Source organism: Malaclemys terrapin, chromosome 9, assembly GCF_027887155.1.
Source record: "Malaclemys terrapin pileata isolate rMalTer1 chromosome 9, rMalTer1.hap1, whole genome shotgun sequence".
NCBI lineage: Eukaryota > Metazoa > Chordata > Testudines > Emydidae > Malaclemys > Malaclemys terrapin.
Window position 1 is genome coordinate 8,684,184 of NC_071513.1, and position 16,146 is coordinate 8,700,329.

Below are 16,146 nucleotides of genomic sequence, written 5' to 3' on the forward strand. Positions count from 1 at the left end.
ATAATTTAAAAGAGTTTGCCCAAGACAGTGATCGGACCTTCAAAGTAATGCAGAAAATAAAAAAAAAAAGAACAAGGAGTACTTGTGGCACCTTAGAGACCTAACAAATGTATTTATACATTTGTTAGGTCTCTAATGCATAAGCTTTCATGGACTAAAACCCACTTCATCAGATGCATGCAGTGGAAAATACAGTAGGAAAATATACATACTCAGGGCATGAAAAAATGGGTGTTGCTATTCTAAGGGTATGTCTACACTACGGGATTAATCCGAATTTAGATAATTCGGATTTGAGAAACAGGTTGTATAAAGTCGAAATGAGTGCGGCCACACTAGCACAGTAATTCGGTGGTGTGCGTCCAAGTACCGGGGCTAGCGTCGATTTCTGCACCGTTGCACTGTGGGTAGCAATTCCATAGCTATCCCATAGTTCCCGCAGTCTCCTGCGCCCATTGGGATTGTGGGTTAAGATCCCAGTGCCTGATGGGACAAAAAACATCGTCGCAGGTGGTTCTGGGTACAGCCTCACTCCCTCCCTCCCTCCCTCCCTGCATGAAAGCAACGGACGGCAGACAACCATTTTCGCGCCTTTTTTCCTGGGTGGGTGAACACTGCAGACTCCATACCACGGCAAGCATGGAGCCCGCTGAGGTCAAGACAGCACTCATGAATATTGCAAACACCTCGCGCGTTCTCGTGGAGTTTATGCTCAGCCAGGACCAGAAAAACGAGGCGAGGAGGCAGCGGCGGCGGCAGCGCAGCGACAAGCATGATGAGGACATGGACACGGACACAGAATTCAGTGAAACCACAGGCCCCGGTGCTTTGGAGATCATGTTGTTAATGGGGCAGATTCTATCCATGGAACGCCGATTCTGGGCAAGGGAAACAAGCACAGACTGGTGGGACCGCATAGTGTTGCAGGTCTGGGACGATTCCCAGTGGCTGCGGAACTTTCGCATGCGTAAGGGCACTTTCATGGAACTTTGTGACTTGCTGTCTCCTGCCCTGAAACGCCAGAATACCAAGATGAGAGCAGCCCTCACAGTTGAGAAGCGCGTGGCGATAGCCCTGTGGAAGCTTGCAACGCCAGACAGCTACCGGTCAGTCGGGAATCAATTTGGAGTGGGCAAATCTACGGTGGGGGCTGCTGTGATGCAAGTAGCCAAAGCAATCACTCAGGTGCTGCTACGAAAGTTAGTGACTCTGGGAAATGTGCAGGCTATAGTGGATGGTTTTGCTGCAATGGGATTCCCTAACTGTGGTGGGGCAATAGACGGAACCCATATCCCTATCTTGGCACCGGAGCACCAAGCCACCGAGTACATAAACCGCAAGGGGTACTTTTCAATGGTGCTGCAAGCACTTGTGGATCACAAGGGACGTTTCACCAACATCAACGCGGGCTGGGCGGGAAGGGTTCATGACGCTCGCGTCTTCAGGAACACTACTCTGTTTAAAGGGCTGCAGCAAGGGACTTACTTTCCGGACCAGAAAATAACCGTTGGGGATGTTGAAATGCCCATAGTTATTCTTGGGGACCCAGCCTACCCCTTAATGCCATGGCTTATGAAGCCATACACAGGCAGCCTGGACAGGAGTCAGGAGCTGTTTAACTACAGGCTAAGCAAGTGCAGAATGGTGGTAGAATGTGCATTTGGCCGTTTAAAAGGTCGCTGGCGTTCATTATTGACTCGCTCTGACCTCAGCCAAAGAAATCTCCCCATTGTTATTTCTGCTTGCTGTGTGCTCCACAATCTCTGTGAAAGTAAGGGGGAGACCTTTATGGCGGGGTGGGAGGCTGAGGCAAATCGCCTGGCTGCTGATTACGCGCAGCCAGACACCAGGGCGATTAGAAGATCACACCATGAAGCGCTGTGCATCAGAGAAGCTTTGAAAACCAGTTTCATGGCTGGCCAGGCTACCGTGTGAAATATCTGTTTGTTTCTCCTTCATGAAAACCCTCCCCCTTTACTGACTGATTTTCTGTAAGGAACCCACCCTGCCCCTTCCCCCAGCTTTCTTTCAAACCAAATAAAGTCACTATCATTTAAAAATCATTTATTCTTTATTAATAGATTAGAAAAAGAGGGAGGGAACCCGGGTGGTATTTGGGAGGAGGATTGCTGGGAAGGAAAAAGCCACAAAGAAAAGGTTAAAAAAATGACAGCCTTTTGCTTGGGCTGTCTACTGGGGTGGAATGGGAAGGTGTACGGAGCCTCCCCCCCGCGTTCTTACACGTCTGGGTGAGGAGGATACGGAACATGGGGAGGGGGGAGGGTGGAACAGGGGCTGAAGCGGCAGTCTGTTTTCCAGCAGCCGTTCCTGAACCTCCACCAGACGCCGGAGCAGCCCCAGCGTTGCATCCTTCATCCTCTGGTCTTCCTGCCGCCATCTCTCATCTCGATCGTCTCTCCTCTCCTCACGTTGGTCCCTCCTCTCCTCACGTTGGTCCCTCCTCTCCTCACGTTGGTCCCTCCTCTCCTCACGTTCACTGACTTCTTTCCTATACTTTGAAACTGTTTCCTTCCACTCATTCAGATGAGCTCTGTCACTCCTGCTGGATTGCATAATTTCAGAAAACATGTCCTCCCGCGTCTTCTTCTTACGACGCCTTATCTGTGATAACCTTCGGGATGGAGGAGGGAGGCTTGAGGAATTTGCAGCTGCTGTAGGGAGGGGAAAAAAGAGAGAATTGTTTTAAAAGCTACATTTTGCAGAACAATGCTTATACTCTTTCACGGTGACCAACACTGTTCACATTACATAGCACATGTGATTTCTGTGCAAGGTCGCATTTTGCCTCTTAATGCTGAGTGCTTGTGGCTTTGCTGCTAGAGATCACAGGTCTGGTAAGCCATTGTTTTACAGCTTCTGCACCCTCCTTTCCCACATACCAAGCATAGCCTGTAGAGTGCTGCAGAAGCCTGGCCAATCTCAGCCAGTTGGGGGGGGGGCAGTGTGGGGGGGCTTGTCTGGGCCCCTTCAGGCAAGTAGAGTGCTGCGGTTTTTCTGTTAACATTCAGCAGCACCAGAAAACAAACTAACCCCCCCCCCGCCATGAATTCTCTGGGATGATCACGGTACCCCTCCCCCCACCGCATGGCTGGTATCAGGGAAGATCCCTGCAGGCACCAAACTACCCCCCCCCCCCCCCCGCCGCCGACCCCCCCCCTCGCCATGAATTCTCTGGGATGATCACGGTACCCTCCCCCCACCGCGTGGCTGGTAACAGGGAAGAACCCTGCTAGCCAAACGCGGAAAACTTCAGGGCCAATTTCCCATCTGCGCTTGGCTAACTGCAGGGAAGGATTTATTTTCCGCCACAGGCAAACAGCCCAGTAGGAACGGCCACCTCTGTCCCCTTAATTAAGTTCCCGTATTTCAACCAGGTTACCAGGAGTGATATCACTCTCCTGAGGATTACACAACAAGATAAAGAACGGATGTTGCTTGAATGCCAGCAAACACCGGGACCATACGCTGCTAGGCTTTGTCAGGCAATGATACCAGATTACTTGCTGCAAGCATGGCGTGGTCAAGTGTCCTACCATGGAGGAGGGAATAAGGATGCACTGCCCAGAAACCTTCTGGCAAGGCTTTCGGAGTACCTCCAGGAGAGCTTCATGGAGATGTCCCTGGAGGATTTCCGCTCCATCCCCAGACACGTTAACAGACTTTTCCAGTAGCTACAGACTTTTCCAGTAGCTGAACTGACCGCGAATGCAAAGTCAGGCAAAGTAATCATTAAAAACCGTTTGCTTTTAAAACAAGTTTTATATTTTAAAAGGTAAACTCACCTGAGGTCCCTTCCATGGGGTCAGAGTCTTGGGTACTGGCTTGGGAGGCTTGGGAGGGTACTTCAGTCAGGGTGAGAAAAAGATCCTGGCTGTTGGGGAGAATGGAGTGCTGTGTGCTCTCTGCAAGCTCATCCTCCTCCTCCTCCTCCTCTACCCCATCGGCAGAATCCTCAGGCGTCGAGACTATCCCCGACCCAGAATCCACGAACAAAGGTGGGGTAGTGGTGGCAGCCCCCCCTAGAATTGCATGCAGCTCGGCGTAGTAGCGGCATGTCCGCGGCTCTGACCCGGAGCGACCGTTTGCCTCCTTTGTTTTTTGATAGGCTTGTCTGAGCTCCTTGACCTTCACGCGGCACTGCTCAGAGTCCCTATTGTGGCCTCTCTCCATCATGCCCTTGGAAATTTTTTCAAAAGTTTTTGCATTTCGTCTTTTAGAACGAAGTTCTGCAAGCACTGAATCCTCTCCCCATACAGCGATCAGATCCAGTACCTCCCTCACGGTCCATGCTGGTGCTCTTTTTCGATTATCAGCCTGCATGGTTACCTGTGCTGATGAGGTATCTGTGGTCACCTGTGCTCTCCATGCTGGGCAAACAGGAAATGAAGTTCAAATGTTCGCGGGGCTTTTCCTGTCTACCTGGCCAGTGCATCCGAGTTCGGATTGCTGTCCAGAGCGGTCACAATGATGCACTGTGGGATAGCTCCCGGAGGCCAATACCATCGAATTGCGGCCACACTAACCCTAATTCGAATTGCTAAAATCGATTTTGGCGCTACTCCGCTCGTTGGGGTGGAGTACAGAAATCGATTTAAAGGGCCCTTTACATCGAATTAAATGGCGTCGTTGTGTGGACGGTTACAGGGTTAATTCGAATTAAAGCTGATAAATCCGAATTAAAGTCGTAGTGTAGACCAGGCCTAACTATAATGAGAGTAATCAGTTAAGATGGGCTATTGTCAGCAGGAGAAAAAAAACCTTTTATAGTGATAATCAGGATAGCCAATTTCCAACAGTTGACAAGAAGGTGTGAGTAACAGTAAGGGGAAAAAAGCATGGGGAAATAGGTTTTACTTTGTGTAATGACCCATCCACTCCCAATATTTATTCAAGCCTAATTTAATAGTGTCCAGTTTGCAAATTAATTCCAATATTGCCGTTTCTCATTGGAGTCTGTTTTTGAAGTTTTTTTGTTGGAGTATTGGGACTTTTAGGTCTGTAATCGAGTGACCAGGGAGGTTGAAGTGTTCTCCGACTGGTTTTTGAATGTTATAATTCTTGACGTCTGATTTGTGTCCATTTATTCTTAAACTGTTTGTTTATTACAAGTCACAAAACTCTCCAGGTCTTAATTCAGCAGGGCAAAGATATGACTGGTCCCAGCCTTCTTTTCCTACTTTTTGGTAACTCTTGAGTTTGTTTATATACTTACAACTTCTTGCTGATCTAATTTTTCAGAACACTCCTTTTTCTTCCACTTGGCTGCTTCAGTAGTTTTCCCTTTTGAGGTTTCACATTTCAAATATAATGGCATCAAATTTTGTGGCAGCATATCTTTCACTTCCTTTCAGTTTATTTATGGTGTCTTATCTTCTTTTCTGCAACCATCAGCCCTGTCAGAGAACTAAGAACTGATTCAAAGGCAATTCATTTGGGCACCCAAGTGTAGCTTGCATTGAGCCAATCTAAAATTCAATGCAGTTTTGGAAAGAGGTGTTTGAAGGTTACCAGAATCCTGGACCATAGTTCATAGGAAGGCAAACAGCAAAGTAAACACTATCCAGCCCATAATCTGGTTCTCATCATTCTGTGCCAGTATTTATTACCATTATTAATACCTAGCTCTTATATAGCACTAATTCATTTTATTATATGCTGTATGTGCAGGCCTGTATGCTCCATAACAAAAGAAAATAACCGTATGCCTCGGCAAAAAGCCCCAATAGTCAGCAAATTCAATAAACTTATGGTTATCCTAGGCGAAAACGGAAATCAGTTTCAGTCACATGGACTATTTATTTCGTACTTTCATTCCTGGTTCAAGGGAGATTTGTAATTCATGTGTATTGGGCTAAGTTTTGGGACAGGGCCAAATGGTAGCCTAAAACAGACACATACCTGCTAGATCTGGGAGGGAAACGGTTACTGTCCCACAGAAAAAAAAAAAATTGGGATTTCAAAACAACAAAAAATCCTGATGCAGGAAGAAAAGGTGAAATCTCAAACTTTAGTGAACTGAAAAAAAAATGATTTGGACCAATCCAAAATTTAGATTTCAACCTTTTTTAAAAGACATTTTACTTTAGTTAGCTTGCCTTTTGAAACATAAAGTTGCTTTGAATAGGAAAACTGAATTTGTTTTTTTGGAAAATGTTGACACAAAACATTTCAGCAGCTTAAAAACTTTCCTTACAAATGTTTTCAGTAGCACAATCCATTGAAACCAACCCTTTCCCCCGCAAAAGTTTCATTTGCGACAAGTTTTGTCAAAAAATTCCCAACCATCTCTAATGTGCACTGCAAAGACCTTGTTACTGTGCTTCCATATTCTGACAGCCACAGTCTCCTACGTCGCTTATTCCTGCTGAGTGTATGAATAATCCACTCCTAGAATGTAGATAAGGCCCATTGCTGTATCATGGAGCTCACCTGTATAAATATTCAGACCATAGTTCCTTTTCTGGAGTGGCCCCTCAGAAGGTCTTGAATAAAGTCATGCTCTCGCTGCTCAACATGTATTTGCTGCTGGGCACTGAAGTGTGCCTGAAATAGAGAAGAGACAGAGCTCAGCTGTAATGAATATAAAGGAAATTCCTTATTCTAGTTGCTGATCGTAGATAGTATTTTGTTTCTAAAAGCTTGTCTATACTATTGCTTAAGTCGATGTGAGTTACGTCATGTAAAGGTGTGAAAAAACCACCCCCTTGAGGAACGTAACTAACATTGACTTAAAGTGGTGTCTACACCCCGCTATGTCAGTGGGAGATGCTCTCCCGCCAACATAGCTTCTGCCTTTTGTTTAGGTGGAGTAATTACATCGGGAAACCGCTCTCCCATCACCATAGTGTGTCTTCAGCAGACATACAAAATCGGTACCGCTGCATTGATGCAGCGCTGCCAATTTAGCATGGTAGTGAAGACAAGTCCTATGTTAGCTCTGACTAATTAAATCAGGGATCGGCAACCTTTGGCATGCGGCTCGCCAGGATAAACACCCTGGCAGGCCAGGCTGGTTTGTTTACCTGTCGCATCCGCAGGTTCGGCCGATCGCGACTCCCACTGGCCACGGTTTGCGACTCCAGGCCAATGGAGGCAGCGGGAAGCGGCATGGGCCGAAGGATGTGCTGGCTGCCACTTCCCGCCACCCCCATTGGCCTGGAGCGGCGAACCATGGCCAGTGGGAGCCACGATTGGCCGAACCTGCAGACGCGGCATGTAAACAAACCTGCCCGGCCCGCCAGGGTGCTTACCCTGGCAAGCCACGTGCCAAAGGTTGCCGATCCCTGAATTAAATGCAGCTTTTATTGCCTAGTGTTACCACCAGGGGTCTCCCCTAGGTCTCCATGGACTCAGTAGTCATGAATGTGACTGCGATTGACACTCGTGTGTAGAAAAGGGCAAGTTCTGGCTGTGTATACCTGATCCAAAGCCCATTGAAATCAATGGATGGATTCCCATGGCCTTAATGGGTTTTGGGTAATGCCCTATGAACATAAACAAATATAGTTCACCAGGCCTTGATGGGAACAATTAAAGAGGGGTCTCTTCACCTACCCACAAAGATGTCATCTTTCAACCTCCAGCCAAAAGCACAGATCTAACGCTCTGGCTGCTTTTAGGGTACAACCTCTCTCAAAATGATGTTGAAATATGTGAACATTGAATTATGAATGCATGAATATTATATTATAAATTCACTTTGGAAAACTTATCTGGTGAGATGTGCCATGCTTATGAGCCAATGACAAGCTTCATTAACATCACTGGAGAATTTGAAAGAGGTAAAAATTAGGTTAGAAAGAAAGTAATATAAAAAACCCTGTCATGCCCCTCTCCAGCAACTAATCTTAGCAGCTCCATCGCAATTGTGAGCCCGATTGTACTAAAACTGTGGTAACCAGCTAGACTGGTAGGGTAGCCTAGCAATTAGAATTACTGCTCCAAGTTTCCAGCAGATACAGTGACTCTACAGCAGCAACTAGGCATGGGGAGCGGGGGCAGTCGCATTACTGCACACAGCCAACTATCAAGGTCCACAATTTCATCTCACAGCCACATCCGAAATGCCGGCTAAAATCAAGAGACCCCTTTTCTGAAATAGTTGAGCCTCGGACAGTACATCAGATACAACCTTTCTAAGTAACAGTCGTAGCCGGTGGTGCAGGACTACATTTTGGATCCGCGGCACATTTTTTTTTGGTGGATAGGCAACTCAGATCTGCATCCTCTAGTCTCTCTGCTTCAGCTCTCACATGGCTTCAGAAAAAACTGGATGAACCAGAAGATCCTTCTTTGTTACAATATGATGTGGGTGGTTTAATTTACTTCTTTAGTGTTGGGGCTTCTTGAGCTCTCAGCACTGCCCTGTGGACCTCAAGAAAAAAACATGCCATCTGGTTATAGACTTCTTCCTATCATCTTGATGGTAGATGGATGCGCTTGATGTCTCTGGACAATGCTGTCATGATAAAGTGGCTACATCAGTTGCCCAACATCTAATTCATTGTTTGTGCCTTCAGAAGCCACACCAGAAGAAAAGTGTCACGCTCATCTCTCTGTTCCCCCCGTCCTCATGAAAATGAAGGGGACAGCCTACATAATAATACTGGAGATCCCATTATTGGGTTTGTTTGAAGATGGCATTAGACAAGTCCTGGAGCCATTAAAATTTTGGCAACACGGGCAACCAAGGACATACAATTGGATGTGTCCAATTCAATGCTGTCCCACAGCCTCTCTGTTCCACCACAAAAAGGGTGTAAAGGGACCACAAAACATCTGCTAGGCTCCCTCATGGAACAATGATCCCAGACTAGAAGCCCACCCACCAGGTGGAATATGTGCTTTCCCAGCAGAAGCCACACCCCCAGAGGATGTTCTCAGGTGCTGGAGAGGGGTCTGGCTATTTCCCAGCCACCACAAGCCTTCTGAGGTATTGGGTAGAGGGGTGCAATCCCTAATCTACACTGGGGTACAAGCAGCCCTGGCATCCCCAGATTCAGGTTTGTGCCATTCTTCCCCTCAATCCCTGTGCCAGGCTTGCTTTCATCTCAGGAATGTATTAGATCCACCAAGGGAGTAGTGGGTAAAGGGGCTGTGATTTGGATATTAAAATTATCTATCATGAAGGATTTAGTAATGGGCAGCGAGGTCTCTAGAGAAGTCATTCTAATATCCTACAGAAATGAATACCGCATGACCTCCTTTCTATAGGTGAATTGAATTACCCTATAGAATTCTATATGAGGGATATAATCCTCTATTTAATTTCATAGTGTGGTTCAAAAAACCTATAGAAAGATTACCATTTTGTATTAAGTTTTATAGATCTTTTCCATTCGGGGCTTTCTGACTATAGTCAGAAAACAGAGTGCTATTAATTAAAAAAAAAATCGAAAGTCTGAATGGAAGAGAGAAAGGATTGCAGATGGCTCTAATAGCACTTCTGCTGATTTATCCATCCCTAGATGCTTTTAGTTGTTTGAGTTTTCCAGTTGTCTTTTCTTTCCCTGGATTTATTAATGGGCACCCTATAGTATGAATGCAGAGGAGCAGACTTATATTTATGTGATTATTAATTATTATTATTATTATTTTCTTTATTACAGAGCTGGCAGCACCAGGGTTGTACAATTTTACTTCACAGAAAATTTCTGTTGCCCCCTCTCTCATTGGTACTGGAGCTAATATAATAGAATAAATGTAATAATAAATACCTACCTCATGCCAAACTGTGTGTGGGGGCGGGGGGGTTAACTTTTCTTTCCCAAGCACAAGACATCTTTCAGTCTTTGAAAAGTCTTGTATACAGTGTGCTGTAATAAATCAAAATTTGTCAAGAAAACCCCAAGTTCTTGCAGACATGCTGCTTTGAGACTAATTCCATGAAGCGGCGCAGGCCGAGGGATGTGCTGGCTGCCATTCCTGCAGCCCCCATTGGCCTGGAGCAGCGAACTGTGGCCAATAGGAGCTGCGATCGGCCGAACCTGTGGATGCGGCAGGTAAACAAACCGGCCCGGCCCGCCAGGGGCTTTCCCTGATCAAGCAGCGGCCCTAGTTTGAGAATCCACTGTTTTAGAAAGATCGCTAATCTTGTTTTAGACTCCAAGTGATGGTGAGTCCACTACCTCCCCTGATAGGTGGTTCCAATGTTTAATCACCCACCCTGCTAGGAAATTGCATCTTACTTCAAGGCTGAGTTTGTCTAATTTCAACTTTCAATCGCTGGATTTTGTTATACGTTTGTCAGCAAGATTCAGAAGCGCCAGTTCACAGATCTCTTTTCCGTGTGGCAGTACCAACACATAGTGGCCAAGTCACTTTTTAATCTTCTCTTTGATAAACCGAAAAAGCTGAGCTCCGTAAGCCTCAGATTATAAGTCGTGTTTTTCAGGGCCTGGATCATTTTTGTGGCCTAACTTTGAGTTCTTTGCATGACTTCCACATAGCTTTTTGCCAGTCTGAAGCATTCCAAAATCATGAGATGGGCCTCCACAAAATCTTGAGATCTTTTTAAAAGAATAATTTTTTAAACATGTTTTATTTGCTTTCTGTTTTTTGAGCATTTGGAGCACTCCAGGGTCAGATTGGCAAACTTTTCTTGGCAACCATGAGGATTAGAGATTCTTTTTTGAAAATGAAAGCTGAGATTCTCACATAATCACTTGTCTCCATGGTGCTTTAAGAAAAAAACAACAAATATCACAAGACTTGTGATTAAAATTGGGAGACTTGGCAATACTGCATCCAGCACTGCTATTTGCAATTAAAAATGGCTGCAGCATTCAAAGGATGATTTATGTCCTTGGAGATAAAATAGCCGCCACACTTAAATCTCTATCCGATAGATGAGTGATTAGAGCAGTGGGTAATATGATCTAAACTGGAGACTTCAGAATTAGTTTTTTCTCATTCCTGCCTTATTCTCCATTTTTCTTGTCAGTCCTTTTCTCTGTTGTTTCCCTCTGTTCCATAGAAAGCTTAATCTTGAATGGTGCATGGCCTTGCATGTATGAGACTGTGACACAGAAGCCCACAGGTGCAAATGGTTCACTGGTCTTTACAAGCAACTCCTGTCTCAGACCAAACAAACTTACTGTGCCTAATAGAACCACTTTCATGGTATTGAGACATAATGGATAGCATGTGAGATCTCTGCTGAAAGCTTGTAACTTATCAATAATCATAATCATTGTGAGGTTTGTATGTGGGTAATATTTAAGGAATAATGTAACTATATTCAAAATTATGCATCATGGCTTTGGAGTAAAAGTTAGTCACCAGGAAATCGTTTGTCCTCTGTGCCCCTTTGGGAGCAGAAGATCTGGGATTTCTGTGAGTTGCCAGCATCAGGAACTACATATCACAGAGGAACATTTCAAGGGGACTTGGGGGCTGAGGTGCACCTATTGTTAACCTGCAAGGCAAAGACAGGGCTGGTGCTTGAGCGAGTGGCAGGCAGGTGGGTGTTAGGGAGCTGACACTCAGTTACCACAGGCAGGTCTCCCTCACACGAGAGGCAGGATTGCTCACAAGTACCCTGAGAACTGTCACGTGGGCTAATCCTGAGAGCAAGGCACAGGCCCATGCCCACAGTGGGTACGGAGCAGAACCTCATTGCCCCAGAGGGAACTCCAGGAGGCACAATGGCTCCTGCAACTCCTAGCACACCTACCTCAGGAGACAGCATGGCCTCTCCCTCCACACTCTCTAAGGTAGTTTGCACCTAAGGGGACATACCAGGGAGTGCAGAGACTTTAGTTATAGCTTGCTCCTGCATGAGAGAAAGTTATCCTTCATCAAAGAGGTATTTCATCACTCGATGAGGATCACACTGCAGCTTATGACCTGCACCTATTTCACCCGTGCATTTGTCAAACGGGAACAAACACACTCAGAAGTCTGAGATTTTCTACTTCCAAGGCAGAGGGCCACATCTAGTGCTGTATTGTACACGCACCCTTGAATGCACGGACACTTAACCATGAAGGACAACTGTTCTGCACACACTGCTGCAGTGCCTATTGTGCGAGGACTTATAGGATCCAGGCCACAATGTGACAACTTATTTTGGTCTGTCTCCAATGGTCTAGTCTACATTTCCTCCTGCTGCATTGAACGGGCCTGGATTACAATGTTAAAAGGAAGGCATTTGGTACCATGCCAGATATTGGAACAGACAGTTCTGTGATTGTAGAGCAGACTGATTCATTTTTTTTACCTCATAGATTTAATATTTATAAGGCTTGATTTCAGAGCAAGATTCCCAATCAGTTGTGTATTAAATTCTGAGTGAAAAATTCCCTATGTGAATGTGGCTGTGAGGTTGTGTGTGCACATGTGGCTGGCTAGATGCCTAAATGACCAAGTGCAAATACAATTTTGCCTGCGCATATTGGGTATTTCTCCCATGTGGGTGAGGACAAATTACGCAAGCATCTACCCTTGGCGTTATGTGGATTGTATCTGTGTAGTGGGACAGATAACCGTTCCCACCCACCAATCAAGAAAGGGGGTTAAAGAACATCTGTCATCCCAATCAGCCCCAACCCACCTCACCTGTGTGGCTTGCCAAGCCTGGGGGCAGGCCCTCAGCTCTGCGGTGATGCTCTGAGACAAGCAGACTTAGAGCTTAAGAGCTGCCAGACTGGGGTAGTTGACTGCTTTCTGGTGGCCATCTGGAGAGCCCTCCCCCTCAAGTCCTGTGGGAAAGAAGATGGGTGTGTTTGTATCTTTTGTTGAAATCCCCAGGGAAAGCTTCTTGGCCTTTAGCCATGCAGGCAGACCGGAGCTTAGACTTTCTGTGGCATCTGAAAACTACTTCTCCTCTTTTGCATGAGGGAGGCAACCTGGCACCTTGAGGGACTGTTTTATACCCCTTCCCCCCTTCTAGAAGGAGGTGGACTTTCTAAGAGGTACAACTGGAGGGCTTATACCTGCAGTCACCTGGGGAACAATGTACTGTACCAGGTAAGTGAGACACCTGCCTTCACCACAAGGGGGCCACCTGCAGGCACAACCTTTGACAATCTGTAATATTGTATGGCTCTCTGGCATTTTGTATAGTGCATGTTGATGTACATTCATATAAATGTGATGTACCTTACACTAGCAAATAAAGCCATACACATGAACTCCTAGAGTTCCAATTGGTGAAAAGTGCTTTGGGGGCAATTGCCGATCGTAGTCTTTTACCCTGGAGAGGGCCTGATTCAATACATCTCTAACACAATCAAAGACCAGTTCAGATCTGAGATCTGTGGCATTAGTTCCCAAACACAGCTCTTGATAGGGAAATGGGGGTTTGTGTTTTATGTTTTTGTAAAAGGCAGAAAGCTTTTAATTTGACAGACCAGATTCCTCCCTGTTCCTCTGCTCTGTTCCCAGATTCAAGCTTCTGAACAAAAAAGAAGTTGCTGTAACCATTGATAGTGAAAGTAGTAAACACAGAGACTAAGTTCTCAAAAGATTTCTTAAAGCGTAACATTGGGCTATTGAGATGTATCTCTTACTACTTTGCCAAGAGGCAGGCAGGGGCTTTTCTGGCCAGCACACAGAAAATGCTTTTCTTTTAAAGGAACAGATTTCCCCACTGAAGGCTCTGCAACAATGTGCCAGAGGGAAGTTTGGATCTTCATTTTGTTTGCTTACAGTGTGCACCTATAGGAACTACAGTTTTGCAGAGATGGATGTTAGTGAAATGTGCAACAAGACCACAGATGGCAATAGCTGAGAAAAATGAAACACTTATTGTGGTATTGATGAAAGCCTTGTTATGTGGCCTTTTCCACACAGACGGCTCAATCAAACCATTGTTCTCATTTCATCTCCACTTACTAATAACTGTTTCCTTTCAGCCGTGCACTAGAATACTTTATTTACTTTCTGAATCAGTTCTGGTGCCATTCTCAAAAAATGGTTCTCCTTTATCATGCCCTTGGAATGATGTCAGTAGGAAATCTCAGAAAGCCAGAGCCCAAACTTGAGGAGAGAAGAAACAGTATGTTTAGTTGTTGGGGTTTATCCAATTATCTTGTATTATAGGAATGTTCTACTTGGAACAAACGGTGAATAGCCTTTGTAGTTGTCAAGCACTGTCTATTTACTCTGTCTATATACCTTAATAATATCTTCTCTTCTCAAACACTTTATCCATTAACAGTAATGGATCACACTGTGACTGAGATTTTTCAGGTTCCTCTTATGTTCGTGGCATGAACTCAGAAGTTTGATAAAAACATAACATACTCCCTTGCAGTAATTTTGCAACATATCACAACATTGTTTCGCTTCTTAGAATTCTGAACAAGAATCCAAAACAGAGGGAGACAAAGAAGACTGCTCCCTAAAACAGAGAGGCACAAATCACCCCACCTTACTGTGGAATGGCTCTCTATACACTGACTCTGATCATGACCTTCCCTACAGTGCCCCCTGCCAGCAAGCTGGACAAGGAAACCCCTTACAAATGAAAGTGATGGCTCCTAATTTTGAAATAGTTTGCAACACACCTCTGAAATTCAATAGGATTTGGGCTCCTAACTAACATCTTTAGGCCCCTTTGAAAATTCCAGCCTGTATCTTTAAGGCACGGCCCCAAGTAAGCAATAGTTCAGAGTACGCACTTGGGAAACAAGAAAAACTGGGCCTTCTATTAAAGAGGTGGGGATTATGATCAGCAGAAACTGGGGTGGGCTGATCATTCAAAACTGGAATGTCAGTGTTGAGGAGTGCAAACTAAACAGAGGAGGGGGGATGAAGCTAACAACTAGGATTTGAAGTGAAGAGTATGGTGAAGAAATTCAGGTTAGGTTGCAAGGAAAGAAAACAGAGTAGGAACTGAAGGTGGCTGCTATAAAGCCCATTGAAATCAATGGACAGATTCATGTTGACGTCAGTGGATTTTGGAGTGGGCCCTGGATCACCAGTAGAGGAAGATACCAACTGTCAAGGAGAATGGTGTCTAGTGGTGAGTTGAATCTATTTCCTCATGTTAAAATATGTTAAAATAGCCTCACAGCTTCTATGGGTCATCTCGATTATCACTTCAAAGGGTTTTTTTCTCTCTCCTGCCGATGATAGCTCATCTCAATTGATTGGCCTTTTACAGTTGGTATGGCTACTCCCACCTTTTCATGTTCTCTGTATGTATAAATATCTTCTGTGTGTTCCATTCTATGCATCTGATGAAGTGGGCTGTAGCCCACGAAAGCTTATGCTCAAATAAATTTGTTAGTCTCTAAGGTGCCACAAGTACTCCTGTTCTTTTTGTGGATACAGACTAACACGGCTGCTATTCTGAAACGAGTGGTGAGAACTGTGACTCCAGAGACCAGACTGCTGATCCTGGCTCTCCCATTGGCTTATGATGTGACTGAGGTGAGTCACTCACCACATGTGCCTCTGTGCCTCGCTTTCTCTTCAAGTGTAACTTGGGAAGAATTATGCTTCCCTTACCTTTTGTAAAGCACTTTGTGCTCAATCTTCAGTTAAAGGTGCTCTGTAAGTGCCAAATGTTACCATTTATTTAGGACATTGCCCAGAGAAGGACAGCAACCCTGCTGCATTTCAAATGCATTGGCTTTGTGCTTGCTTCACCCGTGTTTACTGCTTTGGCAAACTTTGAGTAACTTTTGTTTCATTATCACGTGCCGTGTAAAATGACATCTTCTGTTAGATTCGAAGAGCCTTTTGGTTGAAGGTAGTAAATTTTTTTTTTTCTCTCGAGCATTTCGATATATTTGTTTTTCAATTATCATTACAACTGTTCCATCTTCCTAGCATAGCCTCGCTTGAGGCAGATAGGACTTTTATCTGACATTCATTTAGGAAATTAATCACTCCATTAATATCGCTCTCTTAATGGCAAGTTTAGCCGTGATATTAGTGTCTCTTGTAACTTTTTTATGGTCAGGGAAAGTTTGAAGTGATAAACTGTTTCCTGGGGACATACTTGGAAAAAAAAACCCCTTTAAATTAAACAGTAAATTAAACACATAAAAACTTCCAAACATATTGAGGAACATAATATGCCTGTTAAGTATTGTGACCTTTTAGTTCCGCTATTTTAAGATCTTTTTTCTTTTAGGACTTAGTACCCTTTAGGCCACATGGAAAGAAATTGCT

The 16,146-nt window shown here is 44.9% G+C and overlaps 1 protein-coding gene across 1 annotated transcript; it reads right to left on the reverse strand.

The window, feature by feature from the left end:
• Positions 1 to 2,052: 2,052 nt before the first annotated feature.
• On the reverse strand, positions 2,053 to 3,822 carry LOC128843628 (GRB10-interacting GYF protein 2-like). The gene is made up of 2 exons (XM_054040610.1): positions 3,804 to 3,822; positions 2,053 to 2,672 (listed from the first exon to the last, which is right to left on the reverse strand). Exons 1-2 carry the CDS (start codon positions 3,817 to 3,819, stop codon positions 2,191 to 2,193), a joined length of 498 nt encoding a protein of 165 aa, XP_053896585.1. The 5' UTR covers positions 3,820 to 3,822; the 3' UTR covers positions 2,053 to 2,190.
• Between the last annotated feature and the right edge of the window lie 12,324 nt (positions 3,823 to 16,146).